Raw genomic sequence first — 27,095 nt, 5'->3', positions numbered from 1 at the left:
CGGGAGCAGCCCAAAAAATAGCAAAAAGACAAAAAAAAAAAAAAAAAAAGAATCCGGCATTGCCGTGAGCTGTGGTGTAGGTCGCAGTTGCAGCTCAGATCCCTCATTGCTGTGGCTCTGGTGTAGACCAGTGGCTACAGTTCTGATTAGACTCCTAGCCTGGGAATCTCCATATGCCCTGGGAGCGGCCCTAGAAAAGGGAAAAAGAAAAAAAAAAAAAAAAAAAGTCTTTCTTTTGTACATTTTATATTGTTTGTGGTAATGTAGACAATCATACAATCTACAAAAAATGACAGTTTCATTTCTACCTTTCCAATCCTTTTGTGTATATTCTTCACTTTTTCTTATTTGATAGACAAGCCTGTGTATTCCCATGTTGAATGGAAATGATGATAGTGGTCAAATTTGTCTTGTTTCTAAAGAGAATATTTCAGAGGAATTGTAAAGGAAATGCTGTACTATTTCCTTACGTTTATAATTTTTGCTGAATTTATTTTTAAATCATACCATATTTCCGATTAAGTAAGTTTCATTCTTTTCTTCAGACCATAATTAATTATTAATATTATTATTTCCTTTCTGAACAATTAAGGCATCTGAATATTTTAGCTCATTTTGTACATTTAACTTCTATGCCGTATTCCTACAGGCCTATCGTACTGTCTTGATTTTTTTAAATTAACAATTTAGCACTTATTGTTATCATTTTCATAATATAAATATTTGGATTGATCCCCATACTTGCCAGATTTTGACATCAAATTTTCTCTCTAGAATAACATTTATTCTTTCTGACCTTAATTCTTTGGTAATCCTTAGGATAATAAAATAACTCAATTTTTGTTTTCCTGAAAATGTCTATATTTTACTTTTATCTTTGAAAAATATTCCCTGTATACTCAGTGGCCCAGGTAGACATGTTATTTTTTTCCTCTCCGAAGGTTGAAGACATTATTCCATAGTCGCTGGCCTCCACTGGGATGTCCAAAATACTTTTGAAATAGAATTAGATTCATTAAACTATAACTTGCTGTTGTAATAAATAGTAAATTTAACTAATTTACTGTTCAAGTCACCTGCTGTTGCTGATCAAGCTCATGTTAGTTGTTTTTGTAAATTGCATTCCCTCCAAGCTTCATGGAGCTTAGACCATATATCACAAGATTCCTTTAACCATCCCCTCGATGGAAAACAACTCTGATGTACGGGTCACAACAGTCATTTGCTGGTTTTTCAGCAACTTGGAACTAGTTCCCGCCCAGTCAAACTGGTCTAGACCACTGATGATTCAACTGGACTTGCATGAATGTCTAATGGATGAGCTTTCCATGTCAGAGGGACAAAAACTCCACCCTCAGATCCCGCTGGTGCTGCCGTTTTATGAACATGCATCTTATGAAGAAGCATGTGACTTAGATATGCTTGTTCAGTGGCAATGACCTCACTCTTTCCTGCCTCCAATCACCTTTCCCCGCATCTCTGACCACTGTTACCCTTCACTCATCAATATACTCAGCTCTCACCCTCAGGGAGGTGGAGTTGAGATTTATTCTCCCATATATTTTTCTCTGCTGCAAATCTCAGCATTTGGCTCACTACATCTCAAGTAAACAAACTCGGCTCGGTAACACTTTCATCGTCAGATCCCTTGGAATTACTTCATTCCCTTACTTAACAAATATTTGTTATGAGCCTGTAGTGTTATTATTAATAAAGCAGCAAGTGTTACTAAGAGCACTGTATCTTAAGAGCCACAGGATTTACAGATGTGAACAAAATCAATAAAGTTCCTGTCCTCATGGAACTTAACTTCTGGTGGAAGAGACCAAAAACAACCAGAAAAGCAAAAGCATGTGTGGCATATTATCAAGGAATGGTAAGTGCTCTGGAGAAATAACACAGAGTCAGGGGAGAGAGCGGTTCAACTGGAGACACTTTAGACTAGGTGAGCAGGGATAGTCCCACCAGGAGGCAGAGGCTCGAATCAAGGCAGTGAGGGAGCCCTGTGACTATCTCTAAGAGGAAAGAACAAACCTCAAATTTTAAATTTTTTTTAAAATTTTTCTGTCCACACACACAGCATATGAAAGTTTTCAGGCCAGGGATCTAATCAACCTATGCTGCAGGTGCAACAACTGCCAGATCCTTTAACCCACTGCGCTGGGCCAGGGATCGAACCTGTGTCTCTGCAGCTACCCAAGCTGCTGCAGTCGGAGTCTTAACCCGTGGTGCCACAATGGGAACTCCCCGAGTGTATTTTATGACTAGTGGAGAATCCAGATCTAAAATCCTAACTTGCGGAATAATTGACAGCAGAACAGACCTAACGTTTTTGTAAAGATAAAACCAACTTCCTGTTTTGGCATTACAAGTCATGGGGCTCAAAAATCGCAGAGACAGAGTTGCTCGCTTCTGTGGAGCTCTGCCAGGAAAAATACGAATCCTTTACATGCACAGATAAGAATGTATGCTACCAACAAGCAGTGCACAGAAAAGAAAAAATATCCCTGTGTCGCAAAGCGATAGAAAACAAATTATCTTCAGGGTTTTGCCTGGGTTCTGAACATCTGCAAAAGTAAAAACTGGAGAAAATCTAGACGCTTACACATGAAACAATGAAAGGAAGTCTCAGCCTATATCCTAGTCCCGAGATAGCCTGAGCTTTGCTTTTTTTTTTTTTGCACAGAAGGCATTTCGAACAAACCAGACTCACCCCCTCCACTCACCTGGCTTGTTGTTTTAGGTCAAATGAACTCTATGTACCATTATAAAAATGTATCCATTTTTGAAATTAGTATTTCTTGAACCAGGTAGCCTAAAATACAAAATATATACTTAAAAATATTTTTAATAATTGAATTCCACTCTGTTTCTGTAAGAATTTAGAAGTGTTACAACATACTTTACTCTAGATTATGTTTTTGCAGAAAATAAGATGGTCTTTCAATTTTCCATTCTTATAAATTTTGTCAAAAATACCGAAAAGTAAATATAACGATTAAAATATGAGCCCTTTGTTTTTCTTAAGCACGGAGATGAGTATGTTATTTACTCGATTACATGGAAATAGGTCTTAGCAAGAATATTACAGAGATAAGCTTTCATACTTGCTCAGCAAAGTCTCTAGAATTTTCTGTAACATTCATTCTTCTTTTCTAGACATCTGTATTTTAATTTTCCATGCTTTTTCAGTGAATGTAAGTATATCAACATTGAAAAAATGAATAGAAACGACCTAATTTTTCGAGCATTAGGACTGCAAAAATTTATGGGTGGGAAACTTTAGGCTCATGTTTTGAAGATTTTGCTAGAGCAAAGACTGCTGCTTCACACTAAATCGTCCTGTGATGGTAGTGAATGCACGTTGCAGACGAGTTAACGCTAGAGTTAGAGACTGAGGAAACCGGATTCTTGGGTGCAGTTTAGTGCATGTATTAAGTCTGGTTTGGCATTGTCACGCCCACTTCCAATGGCTTCCCAGGGCTCAGAGGATCCAGTCTTATTATCCTGAGCTCATAAGTCATGCGGACAAAGAGTCCTGAAATTTTAGCTAGCCTCCATTTCCCGAAAATTCTCCTGTAATTCTTTCCCACAGCCCACTTTCCCCTCACACCCAGAAGAGCCACAGTGTGAATTGTAGTGATTCTGCTCCTTTGTTTGCGTGGTCCTTTCTAGCTTATTACTCTTTCTCCACTTGTAAACTTACTTTCACACTCTCCTATACATCACCAAAAGCATCACTTCTTTTCCATGAATAAAAAATGACTGTGATCATTGCATTCTTTGCTATAGTGCTTAACCTTCTGTCCTAATTGAATGTTTGCATGTATGCTTCCCCAGGTGGTTTTGCATGGGACCCTCCAGTGTAGAAGCAGTTTTTTCCTATATTTACATACATCTTTTAACAAAAATTCCATATAAATTACGTGTTAGATAAATATTTGAGAAATAAAGAAATAACTTTTCAAAATTAATATGCCAAATAGAACCAGAGACGTTAGAGTATTAATAAGTAACTGAGATTTATAAAGAACAGATGTTAGATAAAATTAATTGTCCTGGAAGAGAATTTGGATTTCTGAGGAATTTTTAACTCCTCTCTTACTACATAAATATTGTTTTCAAACATTGCAAAGTAGCCTATTTCCTGTCCTACATAAATTTAGCCCAAAGTATTGTAGCTGAGTTTGGAATTTTCCTCTGCATGTCGGTAGGAGATGAGGAGAGAACAAGACAAGGAGCCTCTTGTCCCCAACACAGTTTGGAGGTGGCGAAAGGAGGGTACTTAGCAGTTTAGCTGAGGAAATGACGAGAAGGAAATTGTTTTGTGTCTCAGGAACCATGTGGAATTCCAAGATAAGAAAAACAGTTGCTAATTTGAGTATAAAAGCAGGAAACATGATCCACTTACTTCCTTTTATGCAAACACAAGTATATGAGGGGTAGTGTGAAAATTATTTTTCTCTTGCTGAACCACAAAGACGTAGAATCAAAGAGCTTCTTTTGGACATACGGACTTTCCTTTCTTTCTTCTTTTCTTCTCTCTCTTCTCTTCCTTGTGGATATTATGGCTAATAACACAACAAGTTTAGGGAGTCCATGGCCAGAAAACTTTTGGGGTAAGATTTTCTTTAACTGTTTTAATTTTAAATGAGCATGCGGAGAAATGTTAAAACATTGGAAGTCTCTAAGGCATTGTGTTTACTGTAAATTGATTACCTAAAGTTTTCATAGATTTATTACCGAAAAGTTGTTCATATACAAAGCCTTGTAAAGTGTGCTGCTAGGAAGTCATTCAAGAAGAATCTGGGCAATAAGTATAGATTTGGGATGTTACAAATGAGGAGAATAAAAATGAGAGAAAGAAAGGGGGAAGTCATTGCTGTTTGGAACATGACGATGTGGATTTTGTTGGAAAATTAAGTTTTATTTGTCTTAAGGTTATATAATGTATATCTTCTTTAATGAAAATAAGAATTTCTATAGAGATTATTTTAACTTACATTGTCGATGTTATACCCTTTAATTTCCAAAGTGATTCTAAAGAACAAATCTGTAACTGAAGGAGAGTGATGACATAGAGAAATTAAGAAATCATATTATAAAATTAGATGAAAAACCATAGATAATGTTAAGTGGAAATAACATTACAGAGAAAGCTTATGATGGAGGGGAAAAAAAAAAAGGAAAAATACAAAAGTACTTTTTGGCTGCATTCAGACACAGCTGCTAGCCAAACATGAGCAGCAGGATGGAGCTGGGGTTAAAAGTACCAGGCTTTCAAAGCTAGAAGTACAGCAAACCAGGGCTGAGACATAAAATGGACACGGATGCTTGGGTTCAGAGACATTTTAAAAATAAATGGGGCAAGTTGAGTTAAATCCAGAAAAAAAAAATTAAGCAGAAAATGAAGTTTATGAAGAGATGGATAACCCTGTTTCTTGGTCCAGAACAAGTTTTTAATCTTCTCAGAGAACTACTGGGGAGATTCTATTGTGATTTCAAGGGATATTTTGGAAACCATCAGGTGAAAAGTGAGCAGCATGCTGCTTGCCCCAACACTTACTTACCTGGCTGCCCACCATCACGAAAATTTGCATGGAGGGAATTAACCTATTCTTTTTTTAGCATAAACTATTTATGCTTACTTCAAGCCTGAAAATGAGGGATATGAGTAAATATTCTAATATAAAGATTAAAAAATTGAGAGAAAGAAATTGAATTCAGCTTGCTTATTGTAAAGAATGGTTTTGGTAATAAGTTATTCTACAGAGACACCAATAGACAATGCATCTTTGAATTGTGCGGGTTTTAATTATAATGTTTCTTACAATATAGTTTGCTCTCCTCCCTTGAAGAGAAAGCGAAATGTGCTAAATACATGCTGAAAAATAACTAGAGTATGTTTATACTATATTCATCATTGCAAAAATAAGTTAACTATATAAATTATTGAAAAGGAGAGTAATTCTTACTGCAAACAATAATCTGTAAAAGCCAAATTTATCTTTTTCAGACTACTCAAATTTAATTTTCAGGTTTACTTAATGATTTAATGAAAAAAATCATTATCCACTGATTAAAACTGGATAATGATCATAAAATAAACCCAAGTTAATAACAGAATATTTAATTGGAGTCCATTTACCAATCCTGAAATTTTTTAAAATATAGAAATCTGTATTTAAGAAGGACTTTGAATTCCTGTTCCAAACATAGTTCCCAGTGTTTCTTTATCTTACTGTGTGAATACAAAGGAAAATAGACGGAAATAATGAAAACCAGGTAGGGGAGTGTTACCTTGATAAGCATTAACAAAGCCAAAGAAATACGTTGAACAGATATAATGTTACAATATTTGATAACGTGGACAAAATATGTAAAAGATCACATTATTTCTCCTGGGGTTAAAAAAGACTAGGTGTAAAATGCAAAGATGTGAATGTGAATATATGAAATGTAAAAAGTTCCTAAATAGAAACGTTGATCTTTTAAACTTTTTTTTTCCTTTTTGTAACCGCATTGATATCTTGATCATTGTCTCCACAAAAATATTATTTGACAATCTTGTCAAGTGCAGTGTAATGCCTTGTCTATTGCTTCCAAAATCAATTGTTTGCTTGGCATTTTGAATTCACAGAATAGAGAAAGAAGAGTTTGGAAAAGTAAAAGTTGGGCATTGAACCATGTAAATTTCCTAGGCTTATACTTGGGCTGCCGAAAACATTCAGCTTTAATGCATGCTGAAAAACAGGGTAATGATGCCAGGCTATTATCAATACTGAAAGTGTTCATTTCCCTGGTCATCACCCACTAACACTTCCTAAATGTTGTGCAAACATCACAGTAATTAGGGTAAGGGTGGGCAGTGAAATTGGCCCGAGAGTGCCAGCACAGCTAAAGACCACCTTGCCTTTCTCACTGTTGCTTTCTGTAATGCGTTTTTCTCCCCTAAAACATCCCCTGTGAATGCAACAGGAAACATAACCTGTGGAAGTTTGCAGCCCTCTGCTTTAATGAGATAGCAGACAACTGTCATTAAATTTGGTGACTCTCTTGGCATGCAAAGTCCTAAAGAAGACAACTTGGTTATACTTCTTGCCTTAGCATGTGATTTTTTCTCTTTTGGCTAGCACTGGGAAAAATTGGAAAAGTTATTGGTTTAGGAACTTGCATTCTTTCACCTCAATTAATCATCTCCCAAATTGTGATGTCTGTCCTCAAGAAGATTATCCTCTTGAGGAGATTATGGATCCATGCATATGCAAATATGTGCCTGTATTAATATGAAATAATACGTGATAATATGTAGTGAAAAGGCAATGGCTGTTATGAGTTAGAAAAACAAATATGGCAGAAATGATCCCTAAATTATTCTTAGAAAAAAATGAGACTATACCTGTCCCCATTAATAAGACAAGGTTCAAATAGGGAGATAATTCTAGGAAGAACATTTTATTCATTTTTTCATACATTAATGTGTTAACTCATTCATTCATCCATTTTTCTATCTAGTACATTCGTTTACTCAGAAGCATTGACTGACCACTCCTTAAATATCAGACAATGTTCGCTAGGTGTTAGGGAGGTAAATAAGGCGTAATGGGAGAATTTTAAAAAGTTCAGGGGAAACGTTATGAACAAAGATGCAGAAGTCAAAACACACAAGCTATATTTGTGGAAAGATGCATGACCAGGCAGATTTGTGTAGTTTTTCAATGTCACCGTAAAAGTTTGACCTGATTTAACATAATTATCTTCAATTTAGTTACTTCAAGTCTCCCCACTTGCCTCTTCCTTAGGACTTTTCTCTAAATGTGGAAAGAAGGGGCAGGGGTGGGGCGATACACTATCAAGGGTATTGGAAGGAGAGGGCTATTGGTCTTTGATCCAGTCCTGATCTCTGCTGACTCTACTGATGTGCATTTCTTCCCTCTTTAGGGGCATTGCCCTTTCTTCTTGCCTCCACTGCCAAGGGCTCTTATCATAAAATCTGACTCATATGGTCTGTGCAGCATAGACTAATGGCATGATTTTTCCTTTCTTTAGGTCCTTTCCGGTCTACTGGCCCTCATTCAGGCACAGAACAATACTGAATGCTCTTCCATGACCTTGTAGCTGTGGGAGCCTCTCGAGTTTGGGTTGTATATTAGGGGCCCTAGACCTGGATACACTAATGTCCACACCTCTCAGTCCTACTCTGCTTTTCAAGGACCCAGAGGGGCTTGTCATCTTTCCCATCTTGATCCCAGGAAGCTGGGAATGGATACCAATTTCCCTGGGATTCCCTAAATAATCTGTAGCTCCTTATAGGCAAAGATGGATTCTCCAGAACCCTTACTGGTCACATACTTTATAGCCCTTCTTCTCTCTCCAAAGCTTCTCTGTACATCGTTTTTGAAAATTCACTTGTTATGGATTGAATATTTATGCCCCCATCCCCCATGTTCATATGTTGAAGCCTTAACCCCCAATGCAATATTATTTGGAAAGAGGCCCTTTGAGGGATTTGGGTTAAATTAGAGGCTGGAGCTCCCATGTTGGGAACTCCCAAGAAACTGACTCTTAAAAAACTTCCTACTAAAAATATTCTTTTTTTAATATTATCCTCCATGATGTTTTAACCCAAGAGATTAGATATAGCATCCTGTTCCTTTGGAACATAACTGAACTTACCTTCTAGTCTAACGATACTATTGAATAATTACATTCAGAGTATGACTTATGCCTTATGCCTCTGGTCAAATCTCCTTCCATACCTCCCAGATTTTTCCTCATTTTCCCAAAACTAGTAAGCCTAGTTTCCAGTAATCTAGAAAGAAAAAAGAAAAGTAAGAGGGGCAGGCAGGAGAGGTGGGATGGGAAGAAGTTTAGATAGGGTGGCCAAGGTAGTCTTCAATGAGAAGGTGGCATCTGAGCAAAGACCTGAAGCTAAACTTGCAGACGCCTGAGGAGAGTTTCAGGAATAGGTTACAGTCAGCACAGGGCCCTAAGACAGGAGCACATCTGATGTGTTCAAGGAATGGCAGAGAAGGCATTGTGGATTTGTGTAGTTTTTCAATGTCACCGTAAAAGTTTGACCTGATTTAACATAATTATCTTCAAAGGAGCCAGAGGAAGAGGAGAAGTGAGCACGACTCATCTGGAGCTGGAACTTTCAGACCATTTGGGGGAGTTATCACTGAGTCTGGAAGAAAAGGAGGGTTTAGACTAGTAGAATGACATGATTTGACTAACACTTTCAAATGGTCATTCCGGCTACTGTATTGAGAATTGAGTGTAGTGGGGGAGGGGAGCGAGGAGAGAAGCAAGAACCAGATAGAAGGCCATAGACGTGGTCCAGATCCCAGATGATGGTAACTCGGATCAGGAAGGTGGCAGAGTAGATAATGAGAAGTTGAATTCTGGGCATATTCTGAAAACAGCCCAAGAGCATTTTCTGGGACATTAGATACGTGTAGAAAATAGTCTTTGCTTAAATTATTGTAATTAATCTAGTTTTCTGAACTTTAAATATTGTTCTTCCTAAAAACGTTTGTTGCCAAGATCCCTCGTGGTCTGACCCATCCTCCTATATACTCTGAGGTCTCACGAACAGCATAGCCTACCTCAGTCGTAGCGAACCTTAAAGATTTTTATAATTGCAGGGGTTTTGTGACTTGATCAGTGCTCTGTTGTTTAAAGATACAAATCACTTTTCAGATATCAGAACAGTTCAACTCAAAGCCACTAGATGGTGACCTCTGCTAAATTTTAATAAAAAGGCCAGTATTTTAGGTATGATTAGATTTAGTGAAACTAAGGTTCAATAGTAGAATCAGAATTGGAAGGCACTACAGTGGTCGTTATTAGGCCAGGAATGGTCAAATGACTCAGGAAAGTTATATAAACATTAGTAATGATAGCACTTGTTCATTGAGGGCTTATGGGCCAGCCCCTTGCTAGTTGTGTAGACACAGGTTACAGAATAGAATAACAACACTCAATTTATATGCCATGCCTTACTAAAGTTAGAGTTTGTTCCTTTTGCCTTTGAAGGGAGTTCTACATTTTTAAAAGCAACCATTCGATCTCTTTAGTTGCATTGTATCATAATTACATGAAGTAAAATAATGGCTCATTTTCCTCCCCTAAGAGGGTTGAGATAGAAGAGGGCAACCTGTCCTCAAACAAAAAAAGGGCATATGTGTGCCAATGCATTTTTCAGGCACATTTTCTTTTACAGTAGTTTTTTTTTTTTTTAAAAAGGCTCCCAAAATTTATTGTCAAAAGTCTGCCAAAATGGAATAAAATGTATGAAAATGTAAAGCTGTAGAGCCAATACACATTATTTTCATTATATGTTTTCTGGATTCAGCAATTTGGCTCAGAGAAATCATCAACGCTAGTTAAGTAGAAAGAAGCCCTGCAGAGCCACTCAGAAACAGGCTATACCATAATTATGACTCCACATGTCTTTCTTATTGCCCTTTTGCATTTCTATACTTATTTTTTGCAGCTTGGATTTAAGGGAGTTTAACAAGATAGGTAAGATTTTTAGCATACATTTCTACAAGCCTTAGAGAGTCTTAAGTCATTATCATTTATAACTATTAAAAAAAGCTGCAAGCATATCAAGGGCATAAGAATTAGTGTAAGATTTCTAAGTTAGGTATTTGACTGACAATATGGGTTAGGAAGTCATTTTCATGGTATTTGCATTCAGCCAAACAATAAAAATTGGCAAATCTATATCACAAGTAGTGGGATACATTTTTTTATGTCATTTGATAACTTCTGTAGCTCTGTCTTGTCCTACTTTATATTCATTCAAAATTTAAATAGTTTATTGTCAATGTATATATACTGTTCTCACGATTCTCATGTACATTTAAAATGTATTACTTAATCCTTTGATCAGATTTCTATATGATTTTATCATCCTCTATTTATGATGGTAATATGATGTTTTGAGTCATAATTATCATACCATTTTCCCCAATCTGGGGCACTGAAAATAGGTCTACATGGTCAAACAGAGATCTTATTAAGCCATAGAGAACACGTATTTAAAAATAGACTTACTGTCAAATCACTCTCCTGGAAATATTGTTGTAGTGTAGTGCTACCAAAAATAATCTTTTTACTCACAAAACTGGAATTTGTCATTTAAGAAGATTTTGGTGGTTGAATATATTCTTGAACATCTTCTTTACTGGAGTTTAGATATTACCCTTGTTTTCTTATACCAGAACAATAATCTATTTTGGAAATCCAACAGTCATCTGACATAGTAATATATTTCTTATTCCATATTTTTTGGGGTATCTTGGCTAATTTTCTCAATGACTTCAATAGACAAGACATTATTTCCCCTTAATTCTGCATTTTAAGAGTTTCTAATTTTTTTCCTTGAAATGAACTTTATGTCCCTTTTCACTACAGATTAACCTCTTGGCACATTTTATTTGTCAGAAGAGACTGGAGTGGAGAGGTCAGGGGGTCTGGCCTTGTATAGGAACTCCTGTAAGTTTTAAATGCTTTCATAGGGGTACCTGAATCTATTTTAAGATTCTAGTTTTTAATCTCCATATAGTTGAAATAAAGTAAATATGTCTCTTGAATTTCATCTATTATACCTGCTTATATCCTGAGATATTAGGATGCCTCAAGCACACCTTCGTGGTTGCACAGGTTTATACACAAAATGAGGGATGTGCTTTGCAAACTTGAGTATTTGTCTTCTCACTTTCTGTCATAAGTGAGTGAAATTCATAGTCCTCTGACCAGTGCTACTTGTCAATACTCAATTTTAAAATAAATCAAGTGTTAGTTCTATGAAACTTTAGACCGTTTCAATATCAATTAAATTAGGAGTTTGAGCTGAAGCATTTTTAAGAGTCTGATTTAGTTGAAATCTTAAATTCCTGATTCCATATCTGAAGTTGTTGATATTTAAAATTCTCCATTCTCTATTTTTTTAAATTGCTCAATTAATTTTATTACATTTACAGTTGTACAATGATCACCACAACCCAATTTTATAGCATTTTCTTCCCAAACCCTCAGCCCATCCCCCACCCCACCCCCACCTGTCTCATTTGGAAACCATACATTTTTCAAAGTCTGTGAGTCAGTATTTGTTCTGCAAAGAAGTTCACTGTGTCCGTTTTTTAGATTCCACATGTAAGTGAGAGCTTTTGATGTGGGCATCTCACCATCTGACTGAGTTCACTTAGCATGATAATTTCTAGGTCTATCCATGTTGCTGCAAATGCCGTGATTTCTTTCCTTTTACAGTGGAGGCGACTGATCCAGGGAAATAAAACTGTAGAATACATAAATACCACTTTACTCATTTTTCCCAAGTGTTTCTGTTCATAACAGGCTACCAAATCTGGTATTAAACCAGTAAAATGTATATTTTTTACACCACGTCAAAGAAATAAAGCATTTCCCTAATTGGGATTGTTTGACACTTAAGTGATATAATACACTTAAAATAGTGCCTGAGGCCTGTAAACTAAATTAATTGAATTAGAAATGTTTCTCACTCTTTATCAAAAGAATGAAATAAAAATAGGAGCACATTTTGAAATCTATCCTCCTCCAAACATCAAAATTTTCTTATTCACAGTATTAGTGAAAACTTTCTAGCTTGGAATAGTAGGAGAGCAAATTTAGAAGGAGCTTACAGTTCAACTAGGTCTATCTTCCTACTCAAAAACAACATCTTTCGTTCAGCTATTCTAAACAGGATGACAAAATTGCTGAGGGAGTTTATTAATATTCTTTAATTAAAGAATCACAGTGATTAACTCATGGATTCTCTGGAGTATAAACTACCCAGCGAAGAAATTCTCCCCGGGACAGCTGACCACTTAATAATGTACAACAATGAATTATTCAAATTATATGCAATGTGTCTCACAAAAAACAAAATTTCCAAAACTCACCCGAATAAGGTAAAATTCAGTATCTTTCTTAACCAAAGGACTAAATTTAGTAAAATGACTGGACTCACATACTTATTTGGAAAGAAGACAAAGGTCTTGGTTTTATGAAGTAGTTGAGTAGTTCCTGACTTTTGTTTAGTTCTTTTCTAAGAGCAATTAAAACATTTTTAAAGCGAAATCCAGAATTGAGGTAGCCATTATAAGCACCGCAAAACTTAGAGGAAATTTAGTGGTAATGATTACAATACAAATTAGAATTTGGTCTAGCCAATCAATTCTCTGATAAACTATTACTGCATAAAAGGGCAAAGGCAAGTACCATGACGTAAGCAAATACTAAAAATTCTAAAACTTAAAATTCGATCTGATTATTAACTTACTGCTAGAAAATAACAATCATTTAGCTCTAAGACTCCATTTATCACCACTACCCCCTCAATGTCTTTATTTCTAGAACATTAGACTGTATGCTATTAGGAAATAATGCTTACATTCTTTTCTTTTTTTTCTTTTTTCTGTCTTTTTTAGGGCTGCACCTGAGGCCTTTGGAGGTTCCCAGGCTAGGGGTCGAATCGGAGCTGTGAGCTGCCAGCCTACACCACAGCTGCACCAGATCCTTAACCCACTGATCCCAGGCCAGGGATGGAACCTGCATCCTCATGGATGCTAGTGAGATTCATTTCCGCTGAGCCACGACGGGAACTCCAGTGTTTACATTCTTTTGATGTTGAGTCTCTCCTGACCAGATTATTTCTCTCCTATTCTTACTATGACTTCCTGGATTAAGCCATTATTATCACATGTTTGAATCACTGTTTCACTGTCCTCCCAGCTCTGTGCTTTCAATCCACCGCAGATATTGCAACCAGCTCCATCTCCAGTCTTCTTGATGGTACCTTTGCTCAAGCCTCTTTGCCCGAAGCAGAGAGGAAATCCTGGCCTTACATCATCTGACCCCAACCTGTTGGCTAAGTGGTCAATGACTCACTCAGGATCAGACCTAAAGGACATTCTTCTTTTTCTTAAAGTCTTCTAGAATGTTAACCCCCTTAGAGCAGAGGCTTTATTTTCCTCCTGTGCTCTCTGTACTTTGCAATGCTTGGTATCTAGTGGGTGTTTTGTATGCTAAGGAATGAGTAGATAAGTATTGCTGGGGGCATCTGCTTGCTAATTTCCTCTACCTAAAATTCTCCTCTCACTCTGGTTCAGTACTGCTAATCTTTCTTGTCTCCTCTGAGCAGCCTAATCAGCCCTTTTTTTGCTTCCTTGGTGTTTACTTCTGCCACCGGCTAAATTCTGGTTTTCCTGGACGTCTATTCTTCCTCTCTCTCTTCTTAAATAGTAGCTTTATTGAGATATAATTTGCATGGCATAAAGTTCAATCTTTTATTTAATTTTTTTCTTTTTTTTTGGTTTTTAGGGCCACACCCACGGCATGTGGAGGTTCCCAGGCTAGGGGTCAAATTGGAACTATGGCTGTCGGCCTCCACCGCAGTCAGAGCAACACGGGATCTGAGCGGCACAGGATCTGCGACCTACACCACAGCTCACATCAACGCCGGATCCTTAACCCACTGAGTAAGGCCAGGGATCAAACCCGTTTCCTCATGGACACTAGTCAGATTCGTTTCCCCGGAGCCAAGACGGGAACTCCTGGAAGTCTATTTTCATCTCAATTCTATAAACACAATCCTTTGCTTTTAGCCCAAGTGCTTTCTGTGGATGGTTGAACTCTCTGGTAGCATGAATATTCCCAATTTTGCTACTCTTTAAGCTCTATATTTATTTAACTCTGAATTCCAAATAAATATTCCCAGGGATGCTCAAATTCAACGCCTTCCTCCTATCAGCTTCAGTCCCAGACCCACAGTCTCATATTTCCTCCGTTCGGATGAATGATACCACCTGTCCACCCCCCACCTGCCCATGCTGGACCCTGGGAGTCACTCTAGATTCAACCTTTCCTCAGTGTAGCAAGTGTGGTGTTTTTACTAGTTGACTGTGTGTGTGTGTGTGTGTGTGTGTGTGTGTGGTTGGGTTGGTTTTTACCAGTTGACTTTTCTTTTGGTTGGTTTTTATTGGTTGACTTCTCTTTTGGTTGGTTTTTATTGGTTGACTTTTATTGAGGATGGAGGTGGAGAGTGATATATGTCCTTTGTTTTAAATTTTCCTTTGTTTTGAAGGATCCTAAAGTTTCATCTCAATCTTGCCTCTTTTCTCCTTTTGTCATTTCCAAAAAGTAACTGCCTTTCTTCTTCTTTTTTTCAAAGAGCTTTCTTGAGATACATTTCACTGACCATATAATTCACCTACTTAAAGTGTACATTTCAATGGTTTTGTTATAATCACAGAACCGTGTGGCTATAATCACAATCTGATTTAAGAACATTTTTGTCCTTTAAAAAGAAGTCCTGTCCCTGTTGGGGGTCCTTCCCATTCCTTTCCACCACACCCCCTTGCCCTATATAATCACTAATCTTCTTTCTATCTATATAGTTTGTGTGTTCAGGACATTTCATGTAAATAGAATCATGAAATACGTGATCTCTTGTGATTGGATTCTTAACCTTCTTCCTCCCACAAAGGAGGTGTCTCCAAGACTGCCTCTTCCCATTCCTTTTTTTTTTTTTTTTTTGTCTTTTTGCCTTTTCTAGGGCCACACCTATGGCATGTAGAGGTTCTCAGGCTAGGAGTCTAATCGGAGCTGTAGCTGCCACCTTACATCACAGCTCACAGCAACGCTGGATCCTTAACCCACTGAGCAAGGCCAGGGATTGTACCTGCAACCTCATGATTCCTAGTCAGATTCATTAGCCACTGCGCCACGATGGGAACTCCTGCCTCTTCCCATTCCTATATATGCTTGTGTGAGTCCCTTCCCCTTGGACCAGAACACCTTTCATTATTTTCACAGTATTTCCAGAATTTCCTGTCTTCTCCATGTTAGCTTGTGGTAGAAGCATGAGAGATAATTCACTGTTTTCTATTTCCCATTGTTTATTTTTCAGGGAACTCGAAGTTTGGAATTTTATCTTCTAATCATACTGAAGGCATGGTTTTGTATATTTTTCTTTGGTCACCTTGTTCGCAGTTGTTTTTTGGAGGAAATCTTGGAAAATTCTGATTTACACAGCTTCATTGCCTTGGCAGCCCAGAATTCCTATAATTTCTTCTTTGAGTTCTAAATATTGGGGGCACTGACAGATACAAGTTAATTTGGAATTTTACTTTATTACCAATAAAGTTAATTTTAGGTTCTGACTGTATTTATTGCTTTTTCCAGATAAAGCCTAATTCTATGAAATCCCAGTCTCAAGAGATTTCTCTTTAAGGCTATGACTCAATATTATTTTGATGAGACACATTTTGGAAGAACAATACTGGGTCTAGGAGATCTGCCATAAATCATCTTGTATTTCAGAAGTCATCTCCTATTATACAGAATTTATTGCTTAGATTTGACATAAGCAGTTGGTTTAGAGGATTTCGATATAGGCTTTTGTGAAGATAATAGTGAAAACAGGATATAACAAATATAGACTTTCCACAGGAGATAAATGTGACACTCTAAGGTAGAAGGGCACTAAAATATATTCTAAAATTAAGGAGCCATTATTATTATCTTTGTATTTATAAGTATCAGTTTGTTTTGTTATTTCTGCATTATAGATTTTATATGTACTATCATAGATTACAACAATGAACTGGAAAGAACTTCGGCAATGATAAACTCTAACTCCTTCCTTTGAAGAAAGTAATAAAACGAGTGAATCTAAACAAATTTTATAAAAACCACATAGTATGTTACAAATAGAGCTGAGTTTGGAATCATGAACCAGGTAGCTTTTGCTCTGTAACAATCTACCCCAAAACGTAATGGCTCAACCATTTACTTATCTCACAGTTTTGTGGATTGGCAATTTGGGCTGGGATTATCTTGATGGATTTTCTGCTTTTCTTCTTTTCTGGACCACACTCCATTGGTCCAGGATATACAGGCCCTGGATGTCCAGGATATACAGAATACAGAACCCATTGTATTTAAAATTCAAAGCATATTGAATTTTCCAAACAGAAATTTGAAACTTGTATCCAGGTATTAGGAAAAATAGGTTGAAATAAAATTTGGGAGAAAATGAGAGGCTTTGGGATAGTAGGAGAATCAATGTAGCTGTGGGTTAGATCACAGAAGACATGGTGAGGAAATGTGGTGGTGAGAAGGCCGGAGGGGTCTTCTAATATCCAGCATGTCTTCCCATTCAGTGCCGGGGCTCTGCTAACCAGTTTTATTGAAGAATATGTTTTTAGTTCATAAGAAGAAGCACTAAGGTAGAATTTCCATTTGGGAAAGGCATTTTTTTTTCCTCTTTAAAACAGGAAATCTGAGCAAATACAAGTGCTGTGAATTGGAGGATACCGTCATATAGCAAAAATTCTATGGAGATTCAGGAGACAGGAATTTCATGATCACAACAAGGACACGATAATAGCTTGGGGGACCAGTAAAGAGCCCAGGAGTCTGCAGAGGTCATGTCATCAGTGAGTCAAAGATATAGGTACAGGTGATGGTGTAGGAGTGACGGAAACATGACATAAATCAGTCAGCCCCCCCAGATGATTGGAGCCCAGCACTTCCTATCTGAGAGTGAGAACAGGAAGTGAGGCATCACGCAGCCTGCAGATGGGAGACCTTGGTGGGCTGATGAAAGCAGACAGAGGAAAAGACAAAGTCAATATGACCAGGCATTCCGTACCAATTTTCGGCACATCTGTTACTATCATAACTCCAAAGGAAATAATCTTTGGCCTATACTTACAACCCTATAAAAACTTATGAGCTAAAGAATAGCCTTTTTTTGCCAAAAAAAAAGACTTTTTATTACTTATTTCTTTAAAATAATAAAATAGCATAAGCAATGTATGCTACAGCTAAAAAATTGTGATTTTGTATCCTTTATTCCTTTGCTTTCATCAATGGAAGCATGTCTGCTTCATTTATTCATTTCCGCCACCTAGCACCATCTTCTACTTCCCTAATCCAAAGTCTGTTTAAGTTAGTGATGCATTCCATAGTAATCATGTTTATTTTGCCTGTGTATTTAGAGGAACACCTATTTACAAATCAAGATACCTATTTGTTTTCTTTGTTTCAGAGGATCTTATAATGTCCTTCACAGTGTCCATGGCAATTGCACTTGTGATTGGAGGATTTATTTGGGCTTTGTTTGTTTGTCTGTCTCGAAGAAGAGCCAGTGCCCCCATCTCACAGTGGAGTTCAAGCCGGCGATCTAGATCTTCCTACTCCCATGGCCTCAACAGAACTGGATTTTACCGCCACAGCGGCTGTGAACGTCGAAGCAACCTCAGCCTGGCCAGCCTCACTTTCCAGCGCCAAGCATCCATGGAACAAGCAAATTCCTTTCCCAGAAAATCAAGCTTCAGGGGGTCAACGTTCCATCCCTTCCTGCAAAGTCCACCCCTTCCCGTGGAAACTGAGAGTCAGCTGGTGACTCTTCCTTCTTCCAGTACCTCTGCCACCATCAACCCGTGCCACAGTCTAGGCCGTCCTGATTTCCACTGGTCCAATAATAGCCTTCGGATTGGTCTTTCAGCCCCACCCCCACCTGCCTATGAGTCAATCATAAAGGCATTCCCGGATTCCTGAGGAGTGTGCTTTCTTTTTTAATTTCTTTCTTTCTCTTGTCTTATTGAAAGAAAAGCACAGAATTTTGAGGACACAGCCAAAGCGACTCATGAGTTTCCAAGCTGAAACGTGCACATGCAAGTTGGACATGACAATGTAAAATACGTTTTCTTTGAACACTTTTTTTTTCCTTTATCTCACAAAACAATAATATTTTACCAAATAGTTATATATTTATGTATTTTGTATTCAACATGAGGACTATTATAGATGGTGATTCTCAACTGAGAATCAGCTGGATACAGTATATATATTTTAGACTAAATAAAAACTGGATATTTGTGGTTTACAATCCTCATTCACTGTCCACTGTGACTCTACAGGAGGAAGAAATTACGGTGTTAACTTCTTAAATTTTTTTTTTTATCCTAAGGAATTTTAATTTTACTTTCTTTAGAAAGACAAGTAAATCATTGTACAGCCTTGGATTTTTAATGGATTATATGGACACAAAACTATAGAACACAGGAGTTTTTGTTTTTGATTTTTCTAATGGCTGCAACCTGTGGCATTTGGAAGTTCCTGGGTCAGGGACTAAATCCAAGCCACAGCTGTGGCAACACCAGATCGTTAACCCACTGTGCTGGGCTGGGGATGGAACCCACGCCTCTATAGCAACCCAGCCAGAGCCACTGTGGTAGGATTCTTAACCCACTGCATAGCAGCTGAAGCATCTCATAGGAGATTTTAAAGTTCCTTGCTTCCACTTTTTTATGAGAAGTGAGGGAATCTAGCAAGAGGGAAAGCGCATTGCCTAGGGCTCTTCTGTAACTTCATAAATAAGGAAGGGTCTGTGGGGAGAAAGTCTGTCACCCAAATGGATGTTACAACCATGAAGAGCTCTCCTTCATGAACTGACCCATTGGTCATCATCTTTGGCTCCTCTATGACTTTCAACCTCAGATTCTGGGAAGAGTCTTTGCATAGTGGTTAAACCTTGTCAAATGGTCCTTGATGCAGTTATTTAAGGAGTCCACCTTTATGGGTGGCCACTGCCTTAAAGGAAGGTCCATCTCCCCATGGGGATACCAGAGAGCATCAGTGGCCAGAGGTCCATGGCTGTCCTTTTTCATTTAAGGACATGACTTCACAGGATTATTACTCAAAACACCTGTGGTTCATTTCTGATATGGTGAATATTTAGCTTATGTTGCTATTTGTTTCTCTGAACACTGGGATATTCGGGGAGGAAAAATCTACTCTCATTTTAGTTTTTGCCATGCAGCAGTCTCAGCTAATAGTGTCTGAAAGTGGCTCGAGAATGTCATACTTTTTGCATAATAAGATATTCCAAATAGTATTTTCCTTCTTGTTTTATATAGCTTACATTTTCCATTGTTCCTCAAGGACAATTATTCTTAATGATGTCTACAGTAGATGTCTGTAGATAGATGCTCTCTAAGGCAATAGACCTGAGAAAAGAAGGAAAGATGAAGGAAAGAAAAGAAAAAAAAGGCTCTTAGGATAACAAGTTGTTTGTATGTTGTTTTCGGACATACTTAGCAGTTATCAAATAGCCATATAAGATTTCAAGAGACCATTATTTTAGGAATGAGGCTATCTTTTGCTTGTATGTTATCCCTAATGCTGAAATTGAGAAGTAAGAAAGGTGTATGGTTTTTATCTAGAGTTTATCTTGGAAGTAAACACTGTTTCATATTTCTCAAATGAAGAAAAGGACAGCAGAAATTCTCTGGTGTATTTAACCATCTAGCAGAATTGTCTTCTCATGTTATGAAACAATCAAAATTAGTACCTTGTAAATACTGTGCAATGTATGAAATGTGAACTGCGAGCAAAAACTGGAGAACATTTAAAGCTGTATTTGTTTTATTTGAAATATTTAGTGGATTACAAAATAAAATTAACTGATGTCAATTTTGATTCAGAGTTTATTGATTAAATAACCTGAGACTATTTCCTATCTACTTGGTATTTTAACTCAATCTAGACCATTCTCTATAAACTGTTCCAGAGACACAAATTTTATTTTATCTAATAAGGTATAACAGCAAAAGGGTAGCGGCACAAAGAGAGGAAACAGACTTTTCAATGAATTAATACAGATGTTAAAATAACCAAGTTATTTGTTTAAAACATTCATTTAGATTCTTAACTCCCTAGATAAACAATTCCAGAATTATTTAACTTTTTAGAAAATAAATTTGTATGATGTATGATTGACATATAGCATTATGTTAGGTTAAGTGTACAAAACAAGGATTGGATATATGTATAAACTGTAAAACAATCACCACAGCTCAGTCTAGTTAATATCCATAACCACACATAGTTACCTGTGATGAGAACTTCTAAGATCTACTCTCTTAGCAGCTTTTAAATATACGCTACAGAACTGTTAGCCCTGGTCGCCATGCTGTACATTACATCTTCTGGGCTTATTTATTTTACATCTGCAAGTTTATACCGTTTTGACCACTTTCTGACCATCCCTCACTTTCCCCCATCCCTTCAGGGAATCTATTCTATGATATTTGTAGAGAGTCCTATAGGTTCAATTGGAATTTTGCCTAATACATTCATGCCTTGAAGCAATTACAAAAAAAAAAAAAACCTACTAACACATGTAAAACATAAGAAGAAAAAAAAAAAAACCCGAAGCGTACCCACTTTTAGTACAAGTAGTGGCTGATGAAAAAAAAATCAAGCCAGACATTTCCACTAATTAGCTACTGGGAGATGGGGGCAAAAGAGGGCTAGTTTGCTTATCTTTTATGGTGCGAAAATACAGGGCTCACTCTTTTGTCTACCAAGACCTCTGCTATTCTGAAAACCATGTTCCTTTCCCTGACTACCTACCCACAGGATTATGCCAGGAATGATCACTGCATCAAATGCAACCTCATTGATTGGTTGGTCTAGGAGAAGGCATCTGACCAGATAAATAGAGTGGTCCTTTGCAAAGGGTGGCATGATAGGGAAACGGAGAGAGGCCAATATCTCTCGGATGATTAAAATCGTAAGAAGTAAAATTCAAAAGCTTGTTCTCTGCCATATGGTAGGAAAGAAATTAAACTTATCCACAGAGAGAAGTGGAAAAAAAAAAAAGTTATGGCCAATGGATCTGAAATTCTTAGTCCCTGTAACTTCTGAAGTTTGGCTGCATACATCCTTTTCCTTCTAAGGCAGGGGTTATGACATCTTCTTTTTTTTTTTTTTTTGTCTTTTTAGGGCTACAGGCAAGGCATATGGAAGTTCCCAGGCTAGGGGTTGAATTGGAGGTGCAGCTGCTGGCCTATGCCACAGTAATCGTGGTGGGTCCTTAACCCACCGAGTGAGGCCAGGTATCAAACTGGTGTCCTCATGGATACCAGTTGGGTTCATTACCACTGAGCCACAACCTCTGGAACTCTCTGCAATGAAATCTTTCTTGGAGTCCACTGAATACTACAACAGCTTTCTAGAAAATTCTCATTTTTACCAAATTGTGTTAGACTACAATAACTTGCCAAAAAGGTTTCTATTTAATATATTCTGCTTTATTTCTGAAGCTGGTAAATTGAGAAATATGGGCATAAGCATATTATGAGAAATTATATTAGCAACTGCTAATAAAATTAAAGTATCTATCATAGGAAAGTAGGCATGTAGACAAAAAATAGATTATATAGCAAATGGCAGAAAACAAAGGAAATATTGAAAACTAAAAAGTGAAAGCCTAAGATGTCAGCATTAAAATAAAATCAATTGTATTCTTTATAAGACAAATACAAATGAGATCAATGCATATAAAATAACAGCTTCTATTGGATCAAAAAATTCCAGCTATAAGCAAGTTGTAAATCTTGCCTAAAAATGAAGTGATTCAGAAAAGTTGAAAGTAAAGGCATATTAAAGAATACCTGTTATCAGTAACAGAATACCTGTTATCAATATCAGAAAAAATTGAGGGTGTTCCCTGGTGACCCAGTGGTCAAGGATTTGACATTGTCACTGCTGTGGCTCAGGTTCAATCCCCTGCCCAGGAACTTCTCTGCACCCGGTTCGTTCGTGGGTATGGCCAAAAAAAAAAAAAAAAAAAAGAAAAAGAAAAAGGTTGAATTCAGAATGAAATATGTGAATAGAATAGAGTACTACTTCATTAAAAACCATAACCCTATGAGGATATAAATTACCTTGAGTCTTATATACCAAATATCAAAGCATCAGAAATGTCTTCATAAAACAAACTATGGACACAGCACATTTAAATAAATATTTGAATGTATGTGAAGACATGTCTTAACTATAAATAGGAAGCCTCAATGTTTTAAGATGTTTTATTCCTAAATTAACTTACACACTCAAAATTATTCAATCAGAATCCTCCCATATGGTCTTATGTTTTGTTTGTCTTCACATTTTTTTTTTTTTTTTGGCTTTTTAGGGCTGTAACCATGGCATATGCAGGTTCCCAGGCTAGGGGTTCAATCAGAGTTACAGCTGCTGGTCTACACCTCAGCCACAGCAACTTGGGATCAGAGCCGCGTCTGCGACCTATACCACAGCTCACGGCAGTGCCAGATCCTTAACCCAGGGATCAAACCAGCATGCTCATGGATACTAGTCGGATTTGTTCCAGCTGCACCAAGATGGGAAGTCCTTTTTTTTTTTTTTAAATCTGTTTGTCTTTCAACTTAGGTGAAGAAAAAATTCATGTTGGAAATAAAACTTGAGACAAAATTATCAAAATTCTGAAAAAGAAGAATAAAGAGAAATAACTTGGCCTATTATATATTAAAAAATATTCTTAAGGCTAAAATAACCATACAAAAAAAAATCAAAGAAAATAATATAAAAATCAACAGAACAGAATAAATGATACAGAAATAGAATGGAGCATGTATAGCAAATTAGTTGTGATGAGGGTAGAATTTCTAACAAATGAGAAAAATTGATTAACAATGTTTTGGGGAAAGCTGACTGGGTGGCCAAAGAGAAAAATCTATCTCTCTTTCACTTAATTTAAAGTGAGTTGAAAATGAATACGAAATATAAACATTAAAATGAAATAAAAGTGTACAATAAAAATGAAAAAATGTTTTTAAAATATTTATATGAAAATAACTTTTCTAAGTGAGTTTGGATGGTGGGAGATCAGATTTTTTTTTAATTCTGAAATTCAATTTTTTTAAATGAGTAAATCTTACTATTTAAAAATCTGTGTTTGAAGCTAACTTTGAGATTTAATTCACGTACAATTAGTTCATCACAAAATGTTCTCACTCTTTCGCATCAATCCTCATTTTCTACCCCTGGGTTGAAGCAAAAATGGGTGTGCTTCCTATCATTACAGATTAGGTTTATTTGTCCTGGAGTTCTGTACAAATGAAATCACACAGTATGTGAGGTTTTGTGTCTGGCTTCTTTCCCTCCAGATGAGAATTTGAAATTCATCCACGTTGTTGCAAATTTCAAGGCGTCATTTTTAAAATGGTGATGCGTATACTAGACTTTTTATTTGTTAACCTATTGCACATTTCATTCTCAGTTTTGGGCTACGAGGAGTAAAATTTCTATGAACATTTGTGTACCAATCTTTGTATGGATCTGTAGTAAGTTGAGGAATAGCCTCAAAAAAAAAAAAAAAAAAAAAAAATCTGGAGTTCCCATCGTGGCGCAGTGGTTAACGAATCCGACTAGGAACCATGAGGTTGCAGGTTCGATCCCTGCCCTTGCTCAGTGGGTTAAGGATCCGGCGTTGCCGTGAGCTGTGGTGTAGGTTGCAGACATGGCTTGGATCCCGCGTTGCTGTGGCTCTGGCGTAGGCCGGTGGCTACAGCTCCCATTTGACCCCTATCCTGGGAACCTCCATATGCCGCGGGAGCGGCCCAAGAAAATGGCAAAAAGACAAAAAAAAAAATCTGTAGAACCCATAAATGTTACCTTATTTGGAAAATGGGTTTACACAGATATGGTCAAATAAAAAATTTTGAGATGGGGATATTAACCTGAATTATGCACCTAGGTTCTAAATGCCATCACAAGTATCCTTTTAAGAGAGTCAGAGGGGGATTGAATACCCAGGAAAGAGAAGGCAATGTGAAGACCGAGCCGAGAGAGATGTAAAGATGCTGCCCTGGGATAGTGCTGTCGCTGCAATTAATGCCAGCAGTCACCATTGCTGGATCCGAGCAGCGTCTGTGACCTACACTACAGCTCACGGCAATGCGGGATCCTTAACCCACTGAGCAAGGGCAGGGATGGAACCCATAACCTCATGGTTCCCAGTCACCAAAGAAAAGGCAATGTGAAGACCTAGCCGAGAGAGATTTAAAGATGCTGGCCTGGGATAGTGCTCTCACTCCAATGAATGCCAGCAGCCCCAAGTTCTCTTCCAGAACTTGGAAGAGCCAAAGAACACATTCCTTAGAGCTTCTGAAGGGAAAGCAGGCCTGCCAACCCCTGGCGCTAAGATTTTGAGTCTCCGGTCTCCTAATCTGTGACAGAATACCTTTCTGTTGCAGCAAGTTACCATGTTTGTGGTAATTTTTTACAGCAGCCAAAATGTAGCCAAGACTGACACTTGGATTTTTCTTAGGTAAATCCCTAGGAATATCATTGCTGGGTTGCATAGTAAGTATGCATTTAACTGGATAAGAAATTGCTAAGGTCTTTTCCAAAGTGGCTGTACCATTTTGAATTTCCACTAGCAATGTATGGCGGTTTTACGTGTTCCATATTCGCACCAACACGTGCTAATTTCTGTTTTCATTTATTTGTTTATTTAGTTTCAACCCTTCTAGTAGGTACACAGTGTTATCTCACTGAGGTTTTAACTTACGTTCTTCTAATGACTAAAGATTCTAAGCAACTTTTATTGTGGTTATTGGCCATATAGTTTCTTTTGTGAAGTATCTTTTTAGCTACTGTGCCACTTTTAAAAAACTGAGTTGTCTTCTTTTTATTATTTTTTATTAAAGTATAGTTGATTTACAATGTTATGCCAATTTCTGCCGTATAGCAAAGTGACCCAGTCACACATATATATACATTCTTTTTCTCGTGTTATCTTCCATCATGTTCTGAATTGTCTTCTTGATATAGAGATTTGAGAATTTTTAATGTAGTCTAGATAAAAGCCCTTTATTAGGTATGTGTATTGAAAAATGTTTTTCCCAGTTCGTGCTTGCTTTTCATGTTATTGATGTGTATTTCAAAGAACGCAAGGTCCTAATTTTAAAGAAGTCAATTTTATCATTTTTTGATGTTTTATGATATTTATTCACCCCAAAGTCAGAAAGATTTTTGAACTAGTTTGTTGCTGCTGCTAAGTAACAGTGTAGCAATTGCAGCTACCGTAGCCCCCTGAACTCTGAACACCTTCCTCAGCCCAGATCAGTGTGCTATGCTTGGGATTCCTCTCCCTGCCCTGGAATGTGTCCCCAAAAAGGAAATTTGGGATTTCCCACAGGGTTCAGCAGATTGGGGATCTGGCTCTGTTTACAGATGTGGCACAGGTTCGATCCCCAGCCCAGGAAATTCCACATGCCATAGGTGTGGCAAAAAGAAAGGAAAGAAAGAGAGAAAGAGAGAAGAGAGAGAGAAAGAAAGAAAAAAAGAAAGAAAAGAAAAAAAATTGATGTGCTGCCTGTTGCCCATTATGCTCAGTTTTTTGTTTTTGGGGGGTTTTTTTTTTGGTCTTTTTGCCTTTTTTTGGGCAGCTCCCATGGCATATGGAGGTTCCCAGGCTAGGGGGTAAATCGTAGCTGTAGCCACCAGCCTACACAGAGCCACAGCAACGCAGGATCCGAGCCGGGTCTGTGACCTACACCACAGCTCATGGCAACACCGGATCCTTACCCCACTGAGCAAGGGCAGGGATCAAACCTGCAATCTCATGGCTCCCACTGCGCCAAGACGGGAACTCCTATCTCAGTTTTATAGTTTGTGGTCAGAAGGTAAATCTTGTCCCTTTTATTTAGTGTGGCAGGAGGTGGAAGTTTCTGAAAAGCTATTTTTTAAGAATAAAAAAATGATTAAACATTATCTGAGGGGATGCTATTAAACCCTATTAAAAGAAAAATTATGAACTGTTAGCTGTTGCTATATATCTACATCAGTACATTAACAGACTTTGTGTGCATTAACTGTTCTACTGTTTAATATAGAAAAATAGTATCAATACAAAATGCAAAATAGATCAGTTAATTTGCAAAATAAAGATATAAAAATGGCCAATATGTCTTTGAAAATTACTTTTATGAAGTGTACTTTGGCCATATGAATGTCAAATATAAATACTCTTTGAGGATTATAAACATTTGCTCTGGGAAGTTTATTCTAGCTAGCTGTTATAAAATTTCATATTATAAATTATTTCCTCAGGTCTGATGATTATTAACCCAAAGCCTCCCCTTAATAGACAACAAACAAAACAACTCCCTCCCCCATTCAAGCACAGACTCTAAGCTTCGATCAGATCTCATTTTAATATTAAAACAGAAAAGGATTAT

The 27,095-nt window shown here is 37.3% G+C and overlaps 1 protein-coding gene across 1 annotated transcript; it reads left to right on the top strand.

Annotated features, from left to right (window-relative positions):
* The first annotated feature begins 4,483 nt into the window (after positions 1-4,483).
* MYCT1 (MYC target 1) lies at positions 4,484-20,517 on the top strand. The gene is made up of 2 exons (XM_021086679.2): positions 4,484-4,619; positions 18,089-20,517. The coding sequence occupies exons 1-2, from the start codon at positions 4,568-4,570 to the stop codon at positions 18,598-18,600; spliced, it is 564 nt and encodes a 187-aa protein (XP_020942338.2). The 5' UTR covers positions 4,484-4,567; the 3' UTR covers positions 18,601-20,517.
* Positions 20,518-27,095: the final 6,578 nt, after the last annotated feature.

The sequence above is a fragment of the Sus scrofa genome, chromosome 1 (genome assembly GCF_054392235.1).
Source record: "Sus scrofa isolate SSC_HxYL_T2T_F1_AM1 chromosome 1, Sscrofa_HxYL_maternal_Yorkshire_Landrace_v2.0, whole genome shotgun sequence".
Lineage (NCBI taxonomy): Eukaryota > Metazoa > Chordata > Mammalia > Artiodactyla > Suidae > Sus > Sus scrofa.
Note: the sequence above shows the minus strand (reverse complement) of the source record. Positions and strands in the feature narration are given on the sequence as shown.

What these genes read in the sequence shown, in the direction of transcription:
- MYCT1 (XM_021086679.2), top strand. Translation starts at nt 4,568, where the DNA reads ATGGCTAATAACACAACAAGTTTAGGGAGTCCATGGCCAGAAAACTTT. An exon ending in ATGGCCAGAAAACTTTTGGG is followed by an intron (nt 4,620 to 18,088) that starts GTAAGATTTTCT and finishes TCTTTGTTTCAG; the next exon opens with AGGATCTTATAATGTCCTTC.